Raw genomic sequence first — 25573 nt, 5'->3', positions numbered from 1 at the left:
GCTGAAACTCCAGTACTTTGGCCACCTCATACAAAGAGTTGACTCATTGGAAAAGACCCTGATGCTGGGAGGGATTGGGGACAGGAGGAGAAGGGGACAACAGAGGATGAGATGGCTAGATGGCATCACTGACTCGATGGACGTGAGTCTGAGTGAACTCCGGGAGTTGGTGATGGACAGGGAGGCCTGGCATGCTGCGATTCATGGGGTCGCAAAGAGTTGGATATGACTGAGCTACTGAACTGAACTGAACTGAACTGAATGGGACCAGATGCCATGATCTTAGTTTTTTGAATGTTGAGTTTTAAGCCAGTTTTTCCACTCTCCTCTTTTACTTTTATCAAGAGGTTCTTTAGTTCCTCTTCGCTTTCTGCCCATAAGTGTGATGTCATCTGCATAATCTGAGGTTATTGATATTTCTCCTGGCAATCTGGATTCCAGCTTGTGCTTCATACAGCCCACCATTTCTCATGATGTACTCTGAATATGAGTTAAATAAGCAGGGTGACAATATACAGATTTGACGTACTCCTTTCCCAATTTGGAACCAGTCAGTTGTTCCATGTCTGGTTCTAACTGTTGCTTCTTGACCTGCATACAGATTTCTCAGGAGGCAGGTAAGGTGGTCTGGTATTCCTGTCTCTTGAAGAATTTTCCACCGATGTGGTCCACACAGTCAAAGTTTTCACATAATCAATAAAGCAGAAGTAGATGTTTTTCTGGAATTCTCTTGCTTTTTCTAGAATCCAACAGATGTTGGCAATTTGATCTCTCATCACTCTGCCTTTTCTAAATCTAGCTTGAACATCTTGAAGTTCTCAGTTCACATACTGTTGAAGTCTATCTTGGAGAATTTTGAGTATTACTTTGCTAGCGTGTAAAATGAATGCAATTATGTGGTAGTTTAAACATTCTTTCCCAGCTGGGAAAGATTGAAGGCAGGAGGAGAAGGGGATGACAGAGGATGAAATGGTTGAATGGCATCACCAACTCGATGGACATGAGCTCTGGGAGTTGGTGGTGGACAGGGAAGCATGGCGTGCTGCAGTCCATGGGGTTGCAAAGAGTTGGACACGACTGAGTTACTGAACTGAACTGAACTTGAACATTCTTTGGCATTGCCTATCTTTGGGATTGGAATGAAAACTGACCTTTTCTAGTCCTGTGGCCACTTCCAAATTTGTTGGCATATTGAGTGCAGTGCTTTAACAGCATCATCTTTGAGGATTTGTATAGTTTTTATGTATTCTTATCACCTCTTCTATCTTCTGCTTCTATTAGGTCCACACCATTTCTGTCCTTTATTGTGCCCATCTTTGCATGAAATGTTCCCTTGGTATCTTTAATTTTTGTGAAGATATCTCTAGTCTTTCCCATTCTGTTGTTTTCCTCTATTTCTTTGCATTGGTCACTTAGGAAGGCTTTCTTATCTCTCCTTACTATTCTTTGGAACTCTGCATTCAGATGGGCATATCTTTCCTTTTCTCCTTTGCCTTTACCTTCTCTTCTTTTCTCAGTTATTTTTAAGGCATCCTCAGACAACCATTTTGCCTTTTTGCATTTCTATTTCTTGGGCATGGTTTTGATCAACACCTTCTGCACAATGTTTGAACCTCTGTCCATAGTTTTTCAGGCACTCTGTCTATCAGATCTAATCCCTTGAATCTATTTGTCACTTCCACTTTATAAACATAAGGTATTTGATTTAGGTCATACCTGAATGGTCTAGTGGTTTTTCCCTATTTTCTTCAATCAAAGTCTGAATTTTGCAATAAGGAGTTCATGATCTGAGCCACAGTCAGATCCTGGTCTTGTTTTTGCTGACTGTATAGAACTTCTCCATCTTTGGCTGCAAAGAATATAATCAATCTGATTTTGGTGTTGACCATCTGGTGATGTCCATGTGTAGAGTCATCACTTGTGTTGTTGGAAGAGGGCATTCTCTTGGCAAAACTGTTATCCTTTGCCCTGCTTCATTTTGTACTCCAAGGCCAAACTTGCCTGTTACTCCAGGTAACTCTTGATTTCCTACTTTTGCTTTCCAGGCCCCTATGATGAAAAGGACATCTTTTTTTGGTGTTAGTTCTAGAAGGTCTTGTAGGTTCTCATAGAACCGTTCAACTTCAGCTTCTTTGGCATAGAAGCATGGTCGGGGCATAGACTTGGATTACTGTGATATTGAATGGTTTGCCTTGAAAACGAACAGAGATCATTCTATTGTTGCACCCAAGTACTAGTTTATAGAAACCCTGAGACAGAGTCTGGAAAGGTTCCCACAGGCAGATATCTTTTTTTTTTTTTTTGTTAAGTGAAAGAGGCTTTATTTGGGAAGGGAGGGGGCTTTAGTACATTAGTACATTTAGTACATTATGACATTAGTACATAAACTAATGTCACCATTCTGCAGTGAAATTTAGTACTTCATAGTCAAATTAAATAATGCAAACCCTGTGATCCAGAAATGCCATTCCTGGAGATATAACCAAAATAAACTCTCACACTAGATGTATGAAGAAACAATATGAGATTGTGATATGGTTTCTGTCACTGGAGGCATAAATAGGTAAAATGTGGTGAGTTCATAATGATGTCCCATGTAGAAACAACAGATCTATATGGTAGCAATTATGTACAGATCTTTAAAACTTTACCACTTAGTTAAAAAAGAACACAAATTGAGATCCATAAGGTATTACAGAATATATGTTTTAAACATGTACTAAAAAAACAAAAAATACACAGTTTACAAAAACTGATATAAAAAGAGAACACACATTAACTGAATTAGAATGGCTGCCATAGAGTAATGACAATAGGAATAAAGATAAAGAGGGACAGAAATAAACAGATTTTTTTTAAAGAGCATGATCTTATAGATTATGATAAAGTGCCTTAAAATGAGAAGTATATAAACTTATTTTTCCACATCTGAATTTCTACTATAATGTTTTAAAATAAATTTAAGTACTTTCCCTCAAAAACCTGTACTTTTCGAGAATACTTCAAACCACAAAGTACTATTTATTTTCCTTGTGCTATAGCATCTCCTCTAGTTATTATCCATTTTCTGACTTCCTTTTCTAGCAGCATATCTAACCTCATAACTTTTTATTCATCTGACTCATTCATTTATTTACTCAATAAGTATTTAAGTGTTTACTTAAATATCAAGTGTGCATAAAGTATTGTTGGGCACTAAGAGGACATGTGGGAAATATTTTATGACCGCTTTTTCCAGGAACCTTCATTCTCATGTTGCATGTAAAGCATTAACCCACAAAACAGCTCAAAGCATTCCTACGCAGTACTGATTTTGTGTCTGAAGATGAGAACTGGATGTTAACATGTGGTGGGATCTGGAGAAGACATATCAGTGAGGATTGAAGTAGGTGGGAAAATATGTCAAGAGTCTACCTGTGGGACTTCTCTGGCACTCCAGTGGGTAAGATTCCACACTTCCACTGCAGGAGGCATGAGTTCTGTCCCTGGTGGGAGAAATAAGATCCTGCATGCCATGTGGTGATGCCAAAAAGAAAAAAAAAAAAAAAAAGAAGAAGAGTCTAGGTACATTTTACATCTTATATAATGAGTAGGAGAGAGAGAGAAAGAAAAGGGATCCCATGTGGGGACATGTCTTTTTACAAGGCACAAAGTCAAGACTGAATAAAGCATAATCAGAAAGCATAAAACTAGATGGTGGGAACTGAGGTAAGGAATTAAGGGCAATACGGTTAAACCATGGGCTTCCCTGGCACCTCAGCTGGTAAATAATCCGCCTACAATGCAGGAGACCCCAGTTCAACTCCTGGGCCGAGAAGATCTGCTTGAGAAGGGATAGGCCACCACTCCAGTATTTTTGGGTTTCTCTGGTGACTCAGCTGGTAAAGAACCCACCTGCAATGCGGGAGACATGGGTTTGATACTGGGTTAGGAAGATCCCCTGGAGAAGGGAACGGGGCAACCCAGTCCGGTATTCTGGCCTGGAGAATTCCATGGACTGTATAATCCATGGAGTCGCAAAGAGTCAGACATGACTGAGTGAATTTGACTTTCACTTTCACTATTAAAACAACAGAGAACAAACTGTAGATGACTTCAAGGTCTCACCAAGTAATCTTGATTTTATCCTGTAGGCAGCAGGAAGCTTCTGTAGGGTTCTGATTTGGGAACTGAATAGATTTTTCTGAGTTACATTATCACATCAAATCTTTCACCAAATGCTGCTCAGGATCATAGTTCTCCTTCTGTCCAGTCCCACAGTGATAGACCTCGTCCAAAACGGGTTCAGTGAACTTTTACTATAACCCCTCCCTCCTCCCTGCTCCTTTCCCTCCCCAACTTGCAGCCTTTTATCCTTTCACTTCTTCCACCTCTTCAGCTTCATAACTTGACCTCATTCTATCAGAGTTTGGGTTATCTATGTTTCTCTGGCATCCTATGTTTACCTCTACCACATTAATCGATCATTACTTTAATCATCAAAAGTTTAGTGATCCCTCTACTGTCTACTAGGCTGAGACCATGATGATGAGTAAAAACAGAAGCAAAACCTGCCCTCATGTAGCCTAGAAGCAGAGAGAAAATCTGTCTTATTTTAGAATCCTATTTTTCACTGTAGAATTTATTGCACTGCATTTCAACTGAGCTGAGAGTGTCAGGCACCTTGTAGATGCTCAGTAAATGTTAACTGAATGAATGAATGAACAGAGGTTTGGAGAATCCTACTTATATGGCCATAAGCATTATCATCAGTCCTGGACTTATAATGGCAATTTCATCCATTCTCAGAACTGCTTATCACTTGAAAACATAAGCTCTAGGTCAAACTCTAGGTCAAACTTTTTCTGTAAAGTGCTGGCTAGACTTTATAAGCCATATGGTATCTGTCACAACTACTCAGGTCTGCCATGGTAGTACAAAAGCAGCCATAGATAATACGAAAACAAATGTGGCCGTGTTCCAAGAAAATATTATTTATAAAAACAGGTGGTGGACTGGACTTGGCACAAAGGTCCTTGCTTCCCAACCTGTGCTGTAGATGAGGCCCCTTCTGCCAATTTTTCAGTACTGCCTTCATGCCTGGTCCATACTCTATTCTTTAGTCAGGTAAATTTACTTGCTACACCCAACAGCTGAGTTCCCCTTTAAACTCATGCCTGACATCTGCAACTTGTCACAGATTGTGGTATTGTGAAAGAGTATATAATCTGGAGCCCCGAAGACCTGTTTTACTAATTGGTTGACCTTTTGCCAAGTTACTTTGCATTACTGAACCTTTATTTCCTCACTGTAAATGGAGTTTTGCTTTTTTTAATTTTGACTAAGAAGATCAAGTAAGGAATGTATACTGAGAACTGAACGTGACGCAGACACACAGGAAACAGTTACAAATATCCCCCGGTCATGTTCTTTTCCTATTTTAAATCATTATCAGGTATTTATGGAGGATCTATTATATCCAAGGTACAGTTTCAGGTACCTTTAAAACTATCCTAAATCTTCCATGATATCTCCCTTGACCACTGGGTCTCCAACTTGCATATAACACGATACACCTAAGAGCCTAAAAGTTCTGATGCTTGAGTCCCAGCACTAGATATTCTGATATGTTTTATAAGGAATGGCCTGAGCATCAGAACTACCCCCAAATAATTTCAATATAGAGCAAATTTCAGGGTCACTGCTCTAGATGGGACTCTGGGTTCAAACAACTCAGAAGCCCTCTTCTTCTGTCTTTCCAGCTGCTTTCTCTTTAATAGTTAATGCACGTCCTTATAGAGTTAAGAGTTGATTGAGTTCTCCCAGCAATTATTTACTCATTTTTGGATACGTTTATGTTAAGGACAATGGAAAAAAAGAGAATGAAGTAATCCTCTTACCTTGCATTTGACATTTGTTGTGTAATTATCAAGTGTCTATTCCCCTTTCTTGTGGCAACAATCTGGATTTTCACTTGGGGATTCTCCTTTCCCCATCTTCAGTTCAGTTGTCCTGCTTGAGGCTTTTCCCCTGGACCCTAGAAGCTCATGAAACCAGTACAGTAACCCTCCTGGCTACCATCACTCTTGGTCTACTCTGAGGAACTTTCATGTTTTCCAGGATTGCTGAAAGACACTTACTTTTTTCCCATTGATTGGAATCTGAGACAAAATGGCTCTTGGAGAGTCTGGCAGCTATTCTATAACCTCAAAGAGAAAGCCCATCTAAGAACAAAATAAGAGAAAGAGATAAGACAGACAGAGAGATCACTTTGTGCCTTAGTATCTAGCTGTTTCTCAAATCAGGTGCATCATTAAACTGCTATATGAACCAATAAACTCCCTTTTGCTTCTGCTTCTGCCAACTTTAGTCAGGTATTCTGTCACTGACAACCAGAAGAATCCCAAACTGATACAGCCTTCACTCATCTCCCTCAGAACCCAATTTATCACCCATATTCACAGAAACTACATGCCAGAGCCAATTACCAATCATTCGTTCAACAAATGTATTAAGTGTCTATGGAATACAATGTTCAGCCTAGGAGGAGGGAGGAGGGATGATAGCAGTATGCCATGATTAAGAACTGCAGGAGAACAAGGTGATGGAGGAGTAGGTGGACTTGGAGTACATCTCTCTCCATGGATACATCAGGAATACACCTTCAGCCATAGAAGTGCACGCAGAACACCAGCTGAGAGCAAACAGAAGTACCTGACCAGAGGAAAAGAATATATAGACCCATGCAAAACTTGGTAAGATGAAGGAACTAGGGGGAAAAACAGGAGTGTTCCTAGGACTGGACCTGCCCTCGGCTGGTGGGAGAACTGAAGCAGGGGTCCAATCCCCACATCAGGGCAATTGTCTGAGTCAGAGGAGAAACATTTAAGGCTGAAAGTGAAACAACTGATCTGTGGCAGCCTAAATGGAATGAGAATCAGACAGTCCTTGCCACAGCCATACATACCCTGGACATGAAGGTTGGCCCCCTGGAGGGCACAGTGGCTAGGAGCTGGAGTTTAGGGATTGTGGAGAAGTCCCAGGGCAAGAGCTTCTGTTGACTGAAGAGAGACAGGTTGAGGGGATTTGAGGGAGGAGATCGTGGTAGAAAACGCAAGTGAAGGCAAGCCAGGCAGCCATGGAAGCAAGGTGATACTGCTGAGTCATGTGTAGGGGATGGAGCCATCACCATAGGCTCTCTCTCCCCATATGCCAGCATCAGTCAGCTGAACAATAGAGAGGCTGACCCATCAAATGCCTGACGCACTGAACTACAGAGTAGGACCCCCACCCAAGGTGCCCCTTTAGGTGCCTGATGCACTGATCTATAGAATAGGATGCCAGCCGGGGGAGGGGGGGCCCTTCTATGTGCCTGACATGCCGAACAACAGTGAAGGACCCCAGGCAAGGAAACTCTCTAAGTGCCTGAATGGGCAGAGCTACAGAGAAAGGCCAAAGAGGCCTTCTGATCCCCAACTGCAAGAGGCTTGAAAAAAAGACTCTGATAGGGCCATAACTCCTGCAGTGGAAGCAGTTCATGTCCTTGCACACTTGGCGCCTCCAGAGTCCCCACAAGCCAAGCAATTGTACCACCTTCATGCTCAACTCTTACTGTGGCAGAGCTGCCACAGGCAAAAAAAGTCTTGAGTCTATGCACCCAGGGTTGCTTCCATTGTGTCCGACTCTTTGCAACCCTGTAGACTGTGCCCTGCCAGGCTTCTGTCATGGAGTGGGATTCTCCAGGCAAGAATACTGGAGCACATTGGCCAATACTGGTTGCCATACCCTCCTAGAACACTATATTTCCTGCTTCCCTAGCCACCAACTCCCCTGAGTACCTGGTGCTGCCAGAACCCCTGTGAGCCAAGCAGTTGCACCACCTTGAACATGACCCTCACAGGAGCAAACCCAAGTCCTCCAGGGCAGCCTCGGGAGTAAACCCCACTGGATGACCCACATGTAGAGGTGGAAATAAAACCACAATTGAAACCCAGGGGCAGAGTGGGAAGACCCAAAACCTTCCCACCAGCTGTACAAGCTGCAGATTAAGTCCACATGATTAACTAGGCAGACTGTTTGTCTATGGAATATATAAAAGGCCATTGAGAGCTCCCACAAAAGAAAATGCACTAGTTGTGATACCTGTGGACATTGGAGGCAAGAACACACAGGAGTAGGACCAGATTAGAATCCGAGCTGCCCCCACAGCAGGTCCAGAGATCAGCACAGTGTTGGAGGACAACCTAAGGAGGTGAGGTGGACTGTGACTCCTAGCGAGGGAAAGACTCTGACAGCAGTGACTCAAGAAAAACATGTATTATTCTTACTTTTTGACTTGTTCTGTAGATTCTTTTGGATTTTTTTTTTCCTTTTCCTTTCTTCCCCCACCCCCCACCATTGTAGTTGTCAATTTTATTGGCACTAAGAAATCCAATTAAGCTTTTGAGCTTTTTTTTCTCAGTCACATTTTTTTTACTGTTGTTATAAACCTTTGCCTCTACGTTGGGCTTTTGCAGCTCTGTGGATTTTTCCTTTTTTTTTTTTTTCCTTCTCTCTTTTTCTAATTTTAATTTTTAATTTTTTAAACCTTATATAGTCAAGAAATACAAGAGAAGAAAAAAAGATCTACAAAATCAACCACAAACAAGAACTGCATAAAATTTGTGGAAAGAATACTCAGTAACAATGCCATCCTACTGTGTGTGAAGCCCTGTGCTAGATATTGAGGACAGAAAGGATCATAAGACAAGAATGATGCAATGTTGCTGTAAAAAATAGGTGGCATTTTCCATAATTTTTCCAACACTCAGAAAAGTATTAAAGTTCTCCAAAATGGAAAGGTTTGGTTTATAGTGGGAAAGAGGCAAATTAAATTCCTTTCAGATAAAGACCCTTTTCTACTTCCTTCTAAATTCATCATTGACTTATTGAGTACTGAATAAAGTTTTATACAAGTGGTGAGAAGATATATTCTGATATCCATTAATGTAAGTGCAGACTTAAAACTAGACAAATAATCAATAGCTAATCCCACAAAGTCTTCTATGTGCCCAGGACTGTTCTGGGCCTCAAAAGAGAAATTCTGGATTTTTTTTTTTTTAATTAAAGGTCAAAATTGAAATCTGCAAGAAAAGTCAGTATTCTAATGAAAGTACTTCTATTATACCCAAATATCATTCTTTATTTTTCCAGAAAAACAATAATTGAAATATCTGTTTAGGTTTCATTTATAAAACTGTTATGACTAACTTCAAATTGATTTCAAGAAACAAGAAAATAAAATCGTCTTGCTAAATAAAAACACACAGCCATAAAATAAGTTTCCGCTAGAGTATCTGACATTTAAAGTCTCCCCCGGGATGTTCCATTCAGGTCCTTCTCTGGCTAGTTCCAATAATCAAAATTATTTATCTTTTTGATCACTTAAAACTGTCTCCAGTCTACTTACTAAACAGTTCAACATTCCATCAATGTAGAAAGACATATTAATTACAGTTCAATTAACCAAATAAACTGCATAGTTAATAGAAATAATTTTTTTTAGGAGGAAAATGAAACAATTTTGTTTGGCATGCATGCCTAATTGTGTGTTTTAAATTCTTGGTTTTGGCTTGTGATCACTTAAAAACAACCACCAAACACATCTAAATGGTTGATTATAAATGCAAGATTATGCCTTCTGCATTTTATAGTATATAAAATCTAGCATACGAAAAAATAAACTCAAGAGCAACAAAGAGGTCCAGTCACTTACCCTCTTCATAACCACGGCCAGGGTAAATTTCACTCAACCTTCAGCCATTGAATTTTATCCTGAGGTTTCCATCTACCACACAATCAGATAAACCCCGATTTGTGGGAGCAAGTAATGGAAACTGTGATGTAAAAAGAATTGCCAAACAAATTTCCATGTGCTTAACCTGAAAGGGAGAAATTCCAATGTGAACTGAGGAAAAAGTTTTCAGCTGCTTTTAAACCCAAGGGGCTGATTTCACTTTTAGCAGGAACTTGTGACTAAGATTGCCTTGTCGGGAAAATGATTAACACTCTTGTTGTCGTCATCTGCTTGAGCTCTCCAGCTGTAGGAAATTGGCCGAGGGAACCTTATCAATCCTAGACATGTGTGCTGTGAATACACTGTCCTCCTGAGCCAGCATTTAGTTACTTATTTAAATAAAGATGTATTTAGAACCTCTACCAACATTGTTAGTGGTTATTTTATTAAAACTATGATTAGCAAACACCCTCTTCCAACAACACAAAAGAAGACTCTACACGTGGACATCATCAGATGGTCAACAGTGAAATCAGATTGATTATATTCTTTGCAGCCAAAGATGGAGAAGCTCTATACAGTCAGCAAAAACAAGACCGGGAGCTCACTGTGGCTCAGATCATGAATTCCTTATTGCCAAATTCAGACTTAAATTGAAGAAAGTAGGGAAAACCACTAGACCATTCAGGTATGGCCTTAATCATATCTCTTATGATTATACAGTGGAAGTGGGAAATAGATTTAAAGGACTAGACCTGATAGGTAGAGTACCTGATGAACTATGGACAGAGGTTCAAGACCTTGTACAGGAGGCAGGGATCAAGACCATCCCCATGGAAAAGAAATGCAAAAAAGCAAAATGGCTGTTTTAGGAGGCCTTACAAATAGCTGTGAAAAGAAGAGAAGCGAAAAGCACAGGAGAAAAGGAAAGATATAAGCATCTGAATGCAGAATTCCAAAGAAAAGCAGAAAGAGATAAGAAAGCCTTCCTCAGCAATCAATGCAAAGAAATAGAGGAAAACAACAGAATGGGAAAGACTAGAGATCTCTTCAAGGAAATTAGAGATACCAAGGGAACATTTCATACAAAGATGGGCTCGATAAAGGACAGAAATGGTATGGACCTAACAGAAGCAGAAGACATTAAGAAGAGATGGCAAGAATACACAGAAGAACTGTACAAGAAAAATCTTCATGACCCAGATAATCACAATGGTGTGATCACTCACCTAGAGCCAGACATCCTGGAATGGGAAGTCAAGTGGGCCTTAGAAAGCATCACTACGAATGAAGCTAGTGGAGGTGATGGAATTCCAGTTGAGCTATTTCAAATCCTGAAAGATGATGCTGTGAAAGTGCTACACTCAATTTGCCAGCACATATGGAAAACTCAGCAGTGGCCACAGGACTGGAAAAGGTCAGTTTTCATTCCAATCCCAAAGAAAGGCAATGCCAAAGAATGCTCAAACTACCACACAAGTGCACTCATCTCACACGCTAGTAAAGTAATGCTCAAAATTCTCCAAGCCAGGCTTCAGCAACACATGAACTGTGAACTTCCAGATGTTCAAGCTGGTTTTAGAAAAGGCAGAGGAACCAGAGATCAAATTGCCAACATCCACTGGATCATCGAAAAAGGAAGAGAGTTCCAGAAAAAACATCTATTTTTGCTTTATTGACTATGCCAAAGCCTTTGACTGTGTGGATCACAATAGTGGAAAATTCTGAAAGAGATGGGAATACCAGACCACCTGACATGCCTCTTGAGAAACCTGTATGCAGGTCAGGAAGCAACAGTGAGAACTGGATGTGGAATAACAGACTGGTTCCAAATAGGAAAAGGAGTTCGTCAAAGCTGTATATTGTCACCCTGCTTATTTAACTTATATGCAGAGCACATCATGAGAAACTCTGGGTTGGAAGAAGCACAAGCTGGAATCAAAATTACCGGGAGAACTATTAATAACCTCAGATATGCAGATGACAACACCCTTACGGCAGAAAGTGAAGAAGAACTAAAAAGCCTCTTGATGAAAGTGAAAGAGGAGAGTGAAAAAGTTGGCTTAAAGCTCAACATTCAGAAAACTAAGATCATGCCTCTGGTCCCACCACATCATGGGAAATAAATAGGGAAAGAGTGCAAACAGTAGCTGACTTTATTTTTGGGGGCTCCAAAATCACTGCAGATGGTGATTGCAGCCATGAAATTAAAAGACGCTTACTCCTTGGAAGGAAAGTTATGACCAACCTAGACAGCATATTGAAAAGCAGAGACATTACTTTGCCAACAAAGGTCCGTCTGGTCAAGGCTATGGTTTTTCCAGTAGTCATGTATGGATGTGAGAGTTGGACTGTGAAGAAAGCTGAGCACTGAGGAATTGATGCTTTTGAACTGTGGTGTTGGAGAAGACTCTTGAAAGTCCCTTGGACTGCAAGGAGATCCAACCAGTCCATTCTGAAGGAGATCAGTCCTGGGTGTTCATTGGAAGGACTGATGCTGAGGCTGAAACTCCAATGTTTTGGCCACCTCATGCGAAGAGTTGACTCACTGGAAAAAACCCTGATGCTGGGAGGAATTGGGGGCAGGAGGAGAAGGGGATGACAGAGGATGAGATGGTTGGATGGCATCACCGACTCGATGCACATGAGTTTGAGTGAACTCCGGGAGCTGGTGACGGACAGGAAGGCCTGGCGTGCTGAGATTCATGGGGTCGCAAAGAGTCAGACATGACTCAGCAACTGAACTGTACTGAACTAAATGATTATAAAAGGCTTTTTCTTACTTTTAATTTATCACCCTCTTAAAAAAAAGATCCTTTTTCTTCAAATTCCAAAGCTTTGGGACTTTCCTGATGATCCAGTGGTTAAGACATTGCACTTCTACTGCAGTGGGCACAGGTTTGAGCCCTGGTCAGATAAGTAATATCCCATATGGCACATGATATGGCAAAAAAAAAAAAAAAAAAAGTAGAAAAAAAATCCAAAGTTTTATAAGTAATATTAGCAATACCTTTGTGTTCTCTCAACCTTGTTTCTCTTCCAAGCCATGCTTGTGTCTAAAGCGTCCATGTCCTTTTGAACCACCAGTTCTCAGCTCTTTTGGAAACCAGGGACATGGAAAAATGGGGAAGAACTAATCAATAGGTAGGTGTACATAATTTGGAGGCATTAGATAGTCATCAAAGGACTTTTTTTCTTTAAAATGATTGTCATAAATAGCATTACTACCTAATCTGTCCTTCAAAAATACTTTTAAAAGAAAAAAGGAAACTCACCCATATATGAGGAAGAAACGCAGAGATTTATTTAGACAAGCTTCTGTGCAGTATTTGTGAATAGAAGCCTAAGATGATAACACAGATGCACGGTTTCCCTTAGCAGGGCTTTCACTCCACCAACAGGGTGAAGTAGATGGTGCACTGCACTTCCTGTCAACTGGCCTACAAAAGTTGAAACTGGGTCTCAAATATAGTGCTGAGTAAAGAGTGTAAGAGCTCATTGTCAGTTGTGTTTATTACATTATAAACCTCATTTTCCTCATAGCCTTAGACTGCTGATTTAGAAGTAGATTGATGACGACTTAGAGTTCATATCACCCTTCCTGAGGTATTTTCCACGAATTGTTAAGTTTCTTCTAGGAATTCAATTGCATCACCACCAAAGAAAGCAAGTTTCAACAGTTTCAATGCTGTAAAACAATTCCAAATAAATTCAACTAGTTTTTGCCTCTGCAACTTTCTATTGCTTTTCTCTGAAATTTAACAGGCACTTTGAGTTAGTTTGCAATATTCACTGCATGCTTAAATGCTGAGCACTTTACAGTTCTAACTACCACACCTTCACTTCATTTTGTTAGACTGTAACAAACAGCTAGAAAGTTGAAGGAAAATTCCCTCTCCCCCAACTCTCAAAACAAAAGCTCTAAGTCATCTTCATTGCTTATCTTTATAACAGTGCCTTGATCATAAGCACTGAAATTCATTATTATTCAGTTGTACAAAAGAACAGTGACAAAAAGCACATGAAAAAAGCCAAAGCAAAACAAACAAATCTTTCAGAACTGAAGTTCTTAGCCTACAATTTAACAGATTCTGGGAACACACTGAATTATATGTAAATTTTAGAGTTGTGTGTATTTTTCTGGGGAAAACATGCTTAGGGTTCATCAGATCCTTAACTGAATTGGACAATAACACACAAAGGAAAGGGCAAGAACCACTACCTCAGAGAAGTATTAAAAATATGTAGTCTCAAAAGAGGACCAAAATAAACAAAATAAGAAAGAGGAGAAATTATAATTAACACCACAGAGATTTAAAAAATCATAAGAGAATACTACCACCAGCTATATGCCAACAGACTAGACAACCTAGAAGAAACAGATAAATTTTTAGAAACATAAAATCTGTCAAGATTGAATCAGGAAGAAATAGACAATCACTAGTGTGAAATTGAACTAGTAATCAAAAAACTCCCAGTAAACAAAAAGTCCAGGACCAGACGGTTTCACAGAGAAATTCTACCAAACACATAAATACAAGCTAATAGCTATCTTTCTCAAACTATACAAAAAAATTAAAGAGGATACAACATGCTCAGATTCATTCTATGATGTTACCACCACCCTGATATCAAAACCAAAGAGACTACAAAAAAAGAATATTACAGGCCAGTATCTCTGGTAAACATAGATGCAAAAGTACTCAGCTAAATATTAGAAAACCAAATCCAACAATATATTAAAAAGATTATACAGCATGATCAAATGGGACTTATTCCAGGGATGCAAGGAGAGTTTAATATCCACAAGTCAATCAGTGTGATACACCACATTAACAAAAGGAAGAATAAAAATCATATGATCATCTCAAGAGACATTAAAGAAAGCATTTAACAAAATTCAACATCCGTTAACAATAAAAAATTCTCATCAAAGTGGATATAAAGGGAACATATCTCAACATCAGTTCAGTTCAGTTCAGTCACTCAGTCGTATCCGACTCTTTGCGACCACATGAACCGCAGCACGCCAGGCCTCCCTGTCCATCACCAACTCCTGGAGTCCACCCAAACCCATGTCCATTGAGTCAGTGATGCCATCCAACCATCTCATCCTCTGTCATCCCCTTCTCCTTCTGCCCTCAATCTTTCCCAGCATCAGGGTCTTTTCCAATGAGTCAGATCTTCACATCAGGTGGCCAAAGTATTGAAGTTTCAGCTTCAACATCGGTCTTTCCAATGAACACCCAGGACTGATCTCCTTTAGGATGGACTGGTTGGATCTCCTTGCAGTCCAAGGGACTCTCAAGAGTCTTCTCCAATACCACAGTTCAAAAGCATCAATTCTTCGGCACTCAGCTTTCTTTATAGTCCAACTCTCACATCCACACATGACTACTGGAAAAACCATAGCCTTGACTAGACAGACCTTTGTTGACAAAGTAATGTTTCTGCTTTTTAATATGCTGTCTAGGTTGGTCATAACTTTCCTTCCAAGGAGTAAGTGTCTTTTAATTTCATGGCTGCAATCACCATCTGAAGTGATTTTAGAGCCCCCCAAAATAAAGTCTGACACTGTTTCTACTGTTTCCCCATCTATTTCCCATGATGTGATGGGACCAGATGCCATGATCTTCATTTTCTGAATGTTGAGCCCTAAGCCAACTTTTTCAGTCTCCTCTTTCACTTTCATCAAGAGGCTTTTTAGTTCTTCTTCACTTTCTGCCATAAGGGTGGTGTCATCTGCATATCTGAGGTTATTGATATTTCTCCCGGCAATCTTGATTCCAGCTTGTGCTTCTTCTAGCCCAGCGTTTCTCATGATATACTCTGCATATAAGTTAAATAAGCAGGGTAACAGTATACAACCTTGACATACTCCTTTTCCTATTTGGAACCAGTCTGTTGTTCCACGTCCACTTCTCACTGTTGCCTTCTGACCTGCATACAGGTTTCTCAAGAGGCAGGTCAGGTGGTCTGGTATTCCCATCTCTTTCAGAATTTTCCAGTTTATTGTGATCCACACAGTCTTTGGCATAGTCAATAAAGCAGAAATAGATGTTTTTCTGGAACTCTCTTGCTTTTTCAATGATCCAGAGGATGTTGGCAATTGGTCTCAACATAGTAAAGACCATTTATGACCATTAGCTAACATCATAGTCAATGGTGAACAGCTGAAAGCTTTTCCTATAAAATCAGGAATAAGATGACACCCATTCTTGCCACTTCTATTTAACATAGTATTGGAAGTTCTAATCACAACAGTCAAACAAGAAAAATAAATAAAAGGAACCCAAATTGGAAAGAAGTAAAACTGTCACTATTTGCAGATGACATATACTTTACATTGAAAACCTTAAAGTGTATGTCAAAAAGCTATTAGAGCTAATAAATAAATTCAGCAAAACTTCAGGATACAAGACTAATATACAGAAATATGTTCCTTTTCTATACACCAGAAATGAACTATTAGAAAGAGAAATCAAAGGAACAATCTTGTTTAAAATCACATCAAACAGAATAAAATAACTGGGGATAAACTTAACCAAGGAAGTGAAAGACGTATACTCTAAAAACTATAAGATATTGATGAAGGAAATTGAAAAATGATACAAGGAAATGGAAAGATACGCTGTGTTCATGAATTAAAGATTTAATATTGTTAAAATGTTCATACAGACCAAAGCTAGCTACAGATTTAATGTAATCGCTATCAAAATACTCATGACACTTTTTAACAGAACTAGAAAAAATAATTCTAAAATTTATATGGAACCACAAGAGACTCCAAAAAGCCAAAGCAATCTTGAGGAAAGAACAAAGCTAGAAGTATCATGCTCTCAGACTTCAAACTATACTGCAAGCTATAGTAAACAAAGTAGTATGTTACTGGCACAGAAACAGCCACAAGATCAATGGAACAGAATAGAGATCCCAGAAATAAACCCACACATTTATGGTCAATTAATCTACCAGAAGAGGGGCAGGAATATACAATGGCAAAGAAAGTCTCTTTAATAAGTAGTTCTGGGAAAACTGAGGAGCTACATGTAAAAGAATGAGATTACAGCACTTCTTACACCATATACAAAATACAAATATACACCATATACAAAAATAAACTCAAAATGCACTAAACACAAAAAGGTAAGACCAGAAACCATAAAACCCCAAGAAAAAAATATAAGCAGACCACTCTTTGACATGAATTGTAGGAATATTTTTTAGATCTGTCTCCTAAAGGCAACAGAAACAAAGGCAAATATGAACAAATGATACTTAAAAACTTAGCTTTTGTACAGCAAAGGAAACCATCAACAAAATGAAAAGACTACTGAATGAGAGAAAATATTTGCATATGATACCACTGATAAGGGGTTAACATCCAAAATATATAAACAGCTCATACAATTCACACAGCCAGTCCCTCCCATCAGGAAGCTTCCACAAGCCTCTTATCCTCATCCATCAGAGGGCAGACAGAATGAAAACCACAGTCACAGAAAGCTAACCAAACTGATCACATGGCTCACAGCCTTGTCTGACTCAATGAAACTATGAGCCATGCCGTGTAGGGCCACCTGAGATGGACAGATCATGGTGGAAATTTCTGACAAAACGTAGTCCACTAGAGAAGGGAATGTCAAACCACTTCAGCATTCTTGCCTTGAGAACCCCATGAACAGTATGAAAAGGCAAAAAGATATGACACTGAAAGATGAACTCACAGGTCAGTAGGTGCCCAATATGATACTGGAGAGGAGTGGAGAAATAGCTCCAGAAGGAATGAAGAGGCTGAGCCAAAGAGGGAACAAGGCACAGTTGTGGATGGGTCTGGTGGTGAAAGTGAGGTCCAATGTTGTAAAGAACAATATTGCATAGGCACCTGAAATGTTAGGTCCATGAATCAAGATAAATTGGAAGTGGTCAAACAGGAGATGGCAAGAGTGAACATCAATATTTTAGGAATCAGTGAACTAAAATGGATGGGAATGGGTGAATTTAATTCAGATGACCATTATATCTACTACTGTGAGCGAGAATACCATGGTCAACAAGAGTCCAAAATGCAGTTCTTGGGTGCAATCTCAAAAACAACAGAATGATCTCTGTTCATTTCCAAGGCAAACAATTCAGCATGACAGTAATCAAAGTCTATACCGAAACCACTGATGTCGAAGAAGCTGAAGTTGAACGGATCTATTAAGACCTACAAGACCTTCTAGAACTAACACCAAAAAAAGATGTCCTTTTCATCAAAGGGGACTGGAAGGCAAAGTAGGAAGTCAAGAGATACCTGGAATAACAGGCAAGTTTGGCCTTGGAGTACGAAATGAAGCAGGGCAAAGTCTAACAAAGTGTTGCCAAGAGAACACACTGGTCACAGGAAACACCCTCTTCCAACAACACAAGAGACGACTCTACACATGGACATCACCAGATGGTCAATAGCTAAATCACATTGATTATATTCTTTGCAGCTGAGATGAAGAAGCTCTATAGAGTCTGCAAAAACAAGACGGGGAGTTGACTGTGGCTCAGATCATGAACTCCTTATTGCAAAATTCAGACTTAAATTGAAGAAAGTAGGGAAAACCACTAGACCATTCAGTAATGACCTAAATCAAATACCTTATGATTATACAGTGAAAGTGACAAATAGATTCAAGGGATTAGGTCTGATAGAGTGCCTAAAGAACTATGGATGGAAATTTGTAACACTGTACAGGAGGCAGTGATCAAACTATCCCCAAGAAAAAGAAATGCAAAAAGGCAAAATGGTTGTCTGAGAAGGCCTTACAAACAGTTGAGAAAAGAAGTGAAGCAGAAGGCAAAGGAGAAAAGGAAAGACATATCCATCTGAATGCAGAGTTCCAGAGAACAAGGAGAGATAAGAAAGCCTTCCTAAGTGAACAATGCAAAGAAATAGAGGAAAACAATAGAATGAGAAAGGCTAAAGATCTCTTCAAGAAAATTAGAGATACCAAGGGAACATTTCATGCAAAGATGGTCACAATAAAGGACAGAAACAGTATGTACCTAACAGAAGCAAAAGGTATTAAGAAGAGGTGGCAAGAATACACAGAACTGTAAAAAATAGATCTTCATGGCCCAGAACACCATGATTGTGTATTCACTCACCTAGGGTCAGACAACCTGGAGTGTGAAGTCAAGTGGGCCTTAGGAAAGATCAAACCAAAAAAACTAGTGGAGGTGAGAGAATTCCAGCTAAGCTATTTCAAATCCTCAAAGATGGTACTGTTAAAATGCTGCACTCAATATGCTAGCAAATTTGGAAAACTCAGCAGTGGCCACAGGACTGGAAAAGGTCAGCTTTCATTCCAATCCCAAAAGAAGGGCAATGCCAAAGAATGTTCAAACTAACACAAAATTGCACTCATTTCACATGCTAGCACGGTAATGCTCAAAATCCTTTAAGCTAGGCTTCAACAGTACATGAACCAAGAACTTTCAGATGTACAGCTGGTTTTAGAGAAGACAGAGGAACGACAGATCAAACTGCCAACATCCACTGGACTATGGAAAAAGCAAGAGAATTCCAAAAAAAAAATCTACTTCTGTTTCATTGACTATGCTAAAGCCTTTGACTGGATCACAATTGTGGAAAATTCTTCAAGAGATGGGAATACCAGACCACCTTACCTGCCTCCTGAGAAACATGTATGCAGGTCAAGAAGCAACACTTATAACTGGACATGAAACAATGGACAGGTTCCAAACTGGAAAAGGAGTACATCAAGTCTGTACATTGTCACCCTGCCTATTTAACTTACATGCAGAGTACATCATAAGAAATGGTGGGCTAGATGAAGCACAAGCTGAAATCAAGATTGCTGGAAGAAATATCAATAACCTCAGATATGCAGATGATACTACCCTTATGGCAGAAAGCAAAGAGGAACTAAAGAGTCTCTTCATGAAGGTGAAAGAGGAGAGTGAAAAACCTGGCTTTAAACATTCAGAAAACTAACATCATGGCATCTAGGCCAATCACTTCATGGCAAATAGATGGGGAAACAATGGAAACAGTGACAGGCTTTATTTTCTTGGGCTCCAAAATCATTGCAGATGGTGACTGCAGCCATGAAATTAAAAGACACTTGCTCCTTGGAAGAAAAGCTATGAGAAACCTAGATAGTGTAATAAAAAGCAGAGACATTACTTTGCACACAAAGGTCTGCGAAGCTATGGTTTTTCCAGTAGTCATGTATGAATGTGAGAGTTGGACCATAAAGAAGGCTGAGTGCTGAAGAACTGATGTTTTCAAACTGTGGTGTTGGAGAAGACTCTTGAGAGTCCCTTGGACTGCAACATCAAACCAGTCCCTCCTAAAGGAAATCAATCCTAAATATTAATTGGAAGGACTGATGGCCAAGTTGAAGCTTCAGCACTTTGGCCACCTTATGTGAAGAGCCAACTCATTAGAAAAGATCCTGATGCTGGGAAAGACTGAAGTCAGGAGGAGAAGGGAACGACAGAGGATGAGAAGATTGGATAGTATCACCAACTCAACAGACCTGAGTTTGAGGATTCTCCAGGAGATGGTGAAGGACAAGGAAACCTGGTGCGCTGTAGTCCTTGGGGTCGCAAAGAGTCAGACACAACTGAGTAAATACAATTCAATACCAAAAAAAAATGATTTAAAAATTGGCAAAAAACCTGAACAGTCATTTTCCCAAAGAAGACATACAGATGGCCAACAAGCACATGAACAGATGCTCAACATGCTAAACCATCTGGGTAATGCAAATCAAAACCACAGTGAACTATCATCTCATGCCTGTCAGAATGGCTCTTATCAAAAATATCACAGATAATAAATCTTGGAAAAGATATGTAGAAAAGGAAATCCTTATCCACACTTGGTGGGAATATAAATTGGTGCAGCCACCATGGAAAACAGCATGGAGGTTCCTCAACAAAGTAAAAATAGAACTATCATATAATCCAGCAATCCCACTCATAGGTATATACCTGGATAAAACAATAATTTGAGAAGATACTTGCACCCCAATATTCAGTGCAGTGCTATTTGCAATAGCCAGAACATGGAAGCAACCTAAATGTCCATCAGCAGAAGAATAGATAAAGAAGATGTGGTACATATATACAGTGAAATATTATGTGTAAAAAGAACAAAATAATGCCATTTGCAGCAACATGAATGGACCTAGAGATTGTTATACTGAGTGAACTAAGTCAGACTCAGAAAGACAAATATTATATAATATTGCTTATATGTGTAATCTAAGAAAGGGGCACAAATGAACTTAATTACAAAACAAAAGTACAGTCAGATCAGATCAGATCAGTCACTCAGTCGTGTCCGACTCTTTGAGACCCCATGAATCGCAGCATGCCAGGCCTCCCCATCCATCACCAACTCCCGAAGTTCACTCAGACTCACGTCCATCGAGTTGGTGATGCCATCCAGCCATCTCATCCTCTGTCGTCCCCTTCTCCTCCTGCCCCCAATCCCTCCCAGCATCAGAGTCTTTTCCAATGAGTCAACTCTACGCATGAGGTGGCCAAAGTACTGGAGTTTCAGCTTCAGCATCATTCCTTCCAAAGAAATCCCAGGGCTGATCTTCAGAATGGACTGGTTGGATCTCCTTGCAGTCCAAGGGACTCGCAAGAGTCTTCTCCAACACCACGGTTCAAAAGCATCAATTCTTCGGCGCTCAGTTTTCTTCACAGTCCTACTCTCACATCCATACATGACCACTGGAAAAACTATAGCCTTGACTAGACAAACCTTTGTTGGCAAAGTAATGTCTCTGCTTTTGAATATGCTATCTAGGTTGGTCATAACTTTTCTTCCAAGGAGTAAGCATCTTTTAATTTCATGGCTGCAGTCACCATCTGCAGTGATTTTGGAGCCCAGAAAAATAAAGTCTGATACTGTTTCCACTGTTTCCCCATCTATTTCCCATGAAATGATGGGACCAGATGCCATGATCTTTGTTTTCTGAATGTTGAGCTTTAAGCCCACTTTTTCACTCTCCATTTTCACTTTCATCAAGAGGCTTTTTAGTTCTTCTTCACTTTCTGCCATAAGGGTGGCGTCATCTGCATATCTGAGGTTATTGATATTTCTCCCAGCAATCTTGATTCCAGTTTGTGTTTCTTCCAGTCCAGCGTTTCTCATGATGTACTCTGCATATAAGTTAAATAAACAGAGTGACAATATACAGCCTTAACGAACTCCTTTTCCTATTTGGAACCAGTCTGTTGTTCCATGTCCAGTTCTAACTGTTGCTTCCTGATCTGCATACAAATTTCTCAAGAGGCAGATCAGGTGGTCTGGTATTCCCATCTCTTTCAGAATTTTCCACAGTTGATTGTGATCCACACAGTCAAAGGCTTTGGCATAGTCAATAAAGCAGAAATAGATGTTTTTCTGGAACTCTCTTCCTTTTTCCATGATCCAGCAGACGTTGGCAATTTGATCTCTGGTTCCTCTACCTTTTCTAAAACCAGCTTGAACATCAGGAAGTTCACGGTTCACATATTGCTGAAGCCTGGCTTGGAGAAATTTGAGCATTACTTTACTAGTGTGTGAGATGAGTGCACTTGTGTGGTAGTTTGAGCATTCTTTGGCATTGCCTTTCTTTGGGATTGGAATGAAAACTGACCTTTTCCAGTCCTGTGGCCACTGCTGAGTTTTCCAAATTTGCTGGCATATTGAGTGCAGCACTTTCACAGCATCAGCGGCAGAGAGTACCAGACTGCGACGGCGCAGGAATGGCCGAGAGGAGCTACCCGGTGTCCAAGGTCAGGGAGGGGCGGTCCAGAGGAGATACCCAGTGTCAGAGGTCAGGGGTGGCAGCCGAGAGGAGCTACCCCACGCCCCCACAACCGAGGCCAGGGGCGGCGACGAGAGGAATTACCCCACGTCCGAGGTCAGGGGCCGAAGCCGGGAGGAGCTACCACACACCCCTAAACCCGAGGCCAAGGGCAGCGGCAGGGAGGAGCAACCCCACATCCAAGGAGCCATGGCTGCCCGAGTGCAGGAGGGCCTAGAGGAGCTATCCCACATTGAAGGTCAGGAAGGGTGGTGGTGAGGAGATACCCCTCGTCCAAGGTAAGGAGCAATGGCTGCACTTTGCTGGAGCAGCTCTGAAGAGATACCCCACACCCAAGGTAAGAGAAACCCAAGTAAGACGGTAGGTGTTGCAAGAGGGCATCAGAGGGCAAACACACTGAAACCATACTCACAGAAAACTAGTCAAAGTACAGTCACAGATGTAGAAAACAAACTTATGGTTACCAGAGGATAAGGTGGGAAAGGATAAACAGGAGACTAGCATTGACATGTACACACTATTGTATATAAAATAGATAACTAATAAGAACCTATGGTATAGTATAGTTAACTCTACTCAATATCTGTAAAAGCCTATATGGGAAAAGAATCTAAACAACAACAACAAAAACGGATACCTGTATATGTATAACTGATTTACTTCGCTGTACACCTGAAGCAAATACAACACTGTAAGTAAATCAACTATACTCCAATTAAAATTTTTAAAAAACTAAAAACAGAGTTACCACATGATCCAATAATTCTACTCCTGGTTATACATCTGAAGAAAGTAAAAACACTAATTTAAAAAGGTATGTGCACCCCAAAGTTCACAGCAATATTTTTACAATTGCCAAGATATGGAAGCAACATGTGTCCATTAACATATGAAAAGATAAAGAAGATATATATTATACACACACACAAAGGAATATTACTTAGCCATAAAAAATAATGAAATTTTGCCATGTATAACAAAATGGAAGACCCGTAGGCTATTATGCTTAGTGAAATAAGTCAAAGAAGGATAAATATTGTGTGCTATCACTTACATGTGGAATAAAAAAAAAAAAAAAATGAATACACCAAAACAGAAACTGACTCACAGATACAGAGAACAAACTAGTTACCAGTGAGGAGAGGGAAGCACAGAGAGGCAAGATAAGGGTAGAGAACTAACAAGTACAAACTACTATGTACAAAATAAACAAGCTACCAGGATATACTGTACAGCACAGAGACTATAGTCAATATTTGATAATATTACTTATTCACATATGGATCAAAACTTTCAAGAAAGGATTACATTATCTCCGTAATGCAGCGAAGCCCAATATTAACTATTTTCAGTGACATACAATATCACTACCTACTTTTATTATGAGTATTATGAGGTTACTATAATTAAAGCATAATAAGCAAGGAGATCTAACCAGTCCATTCTAAAAGAGATGAGTCCTGGGTGTTCATTGCAAGGACTGATACAAAGGCTGAAACTCCAATACTTTGGCCACCTCATGCGAAGAGCTGACTCATTGGAAAAGACCCTGATGCTGGGAGAGCTTGGGGGCAGGAGGAGAAGGGGATGACAGAGGATGAGATGGCTGGATGGCATCACCGACTCGATGGACGTGAGTTTGAGTAAAGTCCGGGAGTTGGTGATGACAGGGAGGCCTGGAGTGCTGCGATTCAAGGGGTTGCAAAGAGTCGGACAGGACTGAGCGACTGAACTGAACTGGACTGAAAAACACATGAACAGGCAATCATAGTTTATGTTCAGTTGACTCAGAGTCAGTTAATGATAGCCATACTCATGATGTTACAAAGTAATTAGACCTAAATAATAAGAAAATGCAAGGGCCTGAAATCAGCATTATTTTTATATAATCAAATCAAGTATCTCTCTTCATGCTATAATTTGATATAGCTGCAATAACCCTAATGCCAGCATTAGGCACCATCCTAAGATGCTAATTGAGTCCTACCTGAAATGATTTCATCCTCACCCAGAATGGTGAGTTGGTGCTGATTTGCAGAGAAGTCCCTCAGTAATGAACTCTTTAGATCTGATATTTGAGCAAAGACAAGGAATCCCATCTGAGTTCAAAAGAAACAGGGAAGGCAGGACACTGGGACAGAGAACAAGGCCTAGAGCTGCAAACTGAACCCAAGCAGGATATATCTCAGATTGGAAGAACATACATTGCTCCATTTACCCTCATCAGTTCAGTTCAGTTCAGTCACTCAGTCGTGTCCAACTCTTTGTGACCCCAGGAATTGCAGCACGCCAGGCCTCCCTGTCCACCACCCTCTCTCGGAGTTCACTCAAGCTCACAACCATCGAGTCGGTGATGCCATCCAGCCATCTCATCCTCTGTCGTCCCCTTTTCCTCCGGCCCCGAATCCCACCCAGCATCAGAGTCTTTTCCAGTGAGTCAACTCTTCGCATGAGGTGGCCAAAGTACTAGAGTTTCAGCTTTAGCATCATTCCTTCCAAAGAACACCCAGGACTGATCTCCTCTACAATGGACTGGTTGGATCTCCTTGCAGTCCAAGGAACCCTCAAGAGACTTCTCCAACACCACACTTCAAAAGCATCAATTCTTTGGGGCTCAGCTTTCTTCACAGTCCTACTCTCGCATCCATACATGACCAATGGAAAAACCATAGCCTTGACTAGACGGACCTTCGTTGGCAAAGTAATGTCTCTGCTTTTGAATATGCTATCTAGGTTGGTCATAACTTTCCTTCCAAGGACTAAGTGTCTTCTAATTTCATGGCTGCAATCACCATCTGCAGTGATTTTAGAGCCCAGAAAAATAAAGTCTGACACTGTTTCCACTGTTTCCCCATCTATTTCCCATGAAATGATGGGACCAGATGCCATGATCTTTGTTTTCTGAATGTTGAGCCCTAAGCCAACTTTTTCACTCTCCACTTTCATTTTCATCAAGAGGCTTTTTAGTTCTTCTTCACTTTCTGCCATAAGG

The 25573-nt window shown here is 40.2% G+C and overlaps 1 protein-coding gene across 1 annotated transcript in view; it reads right to left on the bottom strand.

Annotated features, from left to right (window-relative positions):
* TRPM6 (transient receptor potential cation channel subfamily M member 6) overlaps positions 1-9889 on the bottom strand; it is a 165591-nt gene extending 155702 nt beyond the window's left edge. Inside the window, exon 1 of the mRNA XM_070375764.1 lies at positions 9734-9889. Within this exon, the coding sequence (XP_070231865.1) occupies positions 9734-9742 (9 nt within the window). The 5' untranslated portion in view covers positions 9743-9889. The remainder of the gene's footprint in view (positions 1-9733) is intronic.
* Positions 9890-25573: the final 15684 nt, after the last annotated feature.

The sequence above is a fragment of the Bos mutus genome, chromosome 8 (assembly GCF_027580195.1).
Source record: "Bos mutus isolate GX-2022 chromosome 8, NWIPB_WYAK_1.1, whole genome shotgun sequence".
Taxonomy (NCBI): domain Eukaryota; kingdom Metazoa; phylum Chordata; class Mammalia; order Artiodactyla; family Bovidae; genus Bos; species Bos mutus.
The sequence above is the reverse complement of the archived record's forward strand: the minus strand, read 5'-3'. Positions and strand labels throughout refer to the sequence as shown.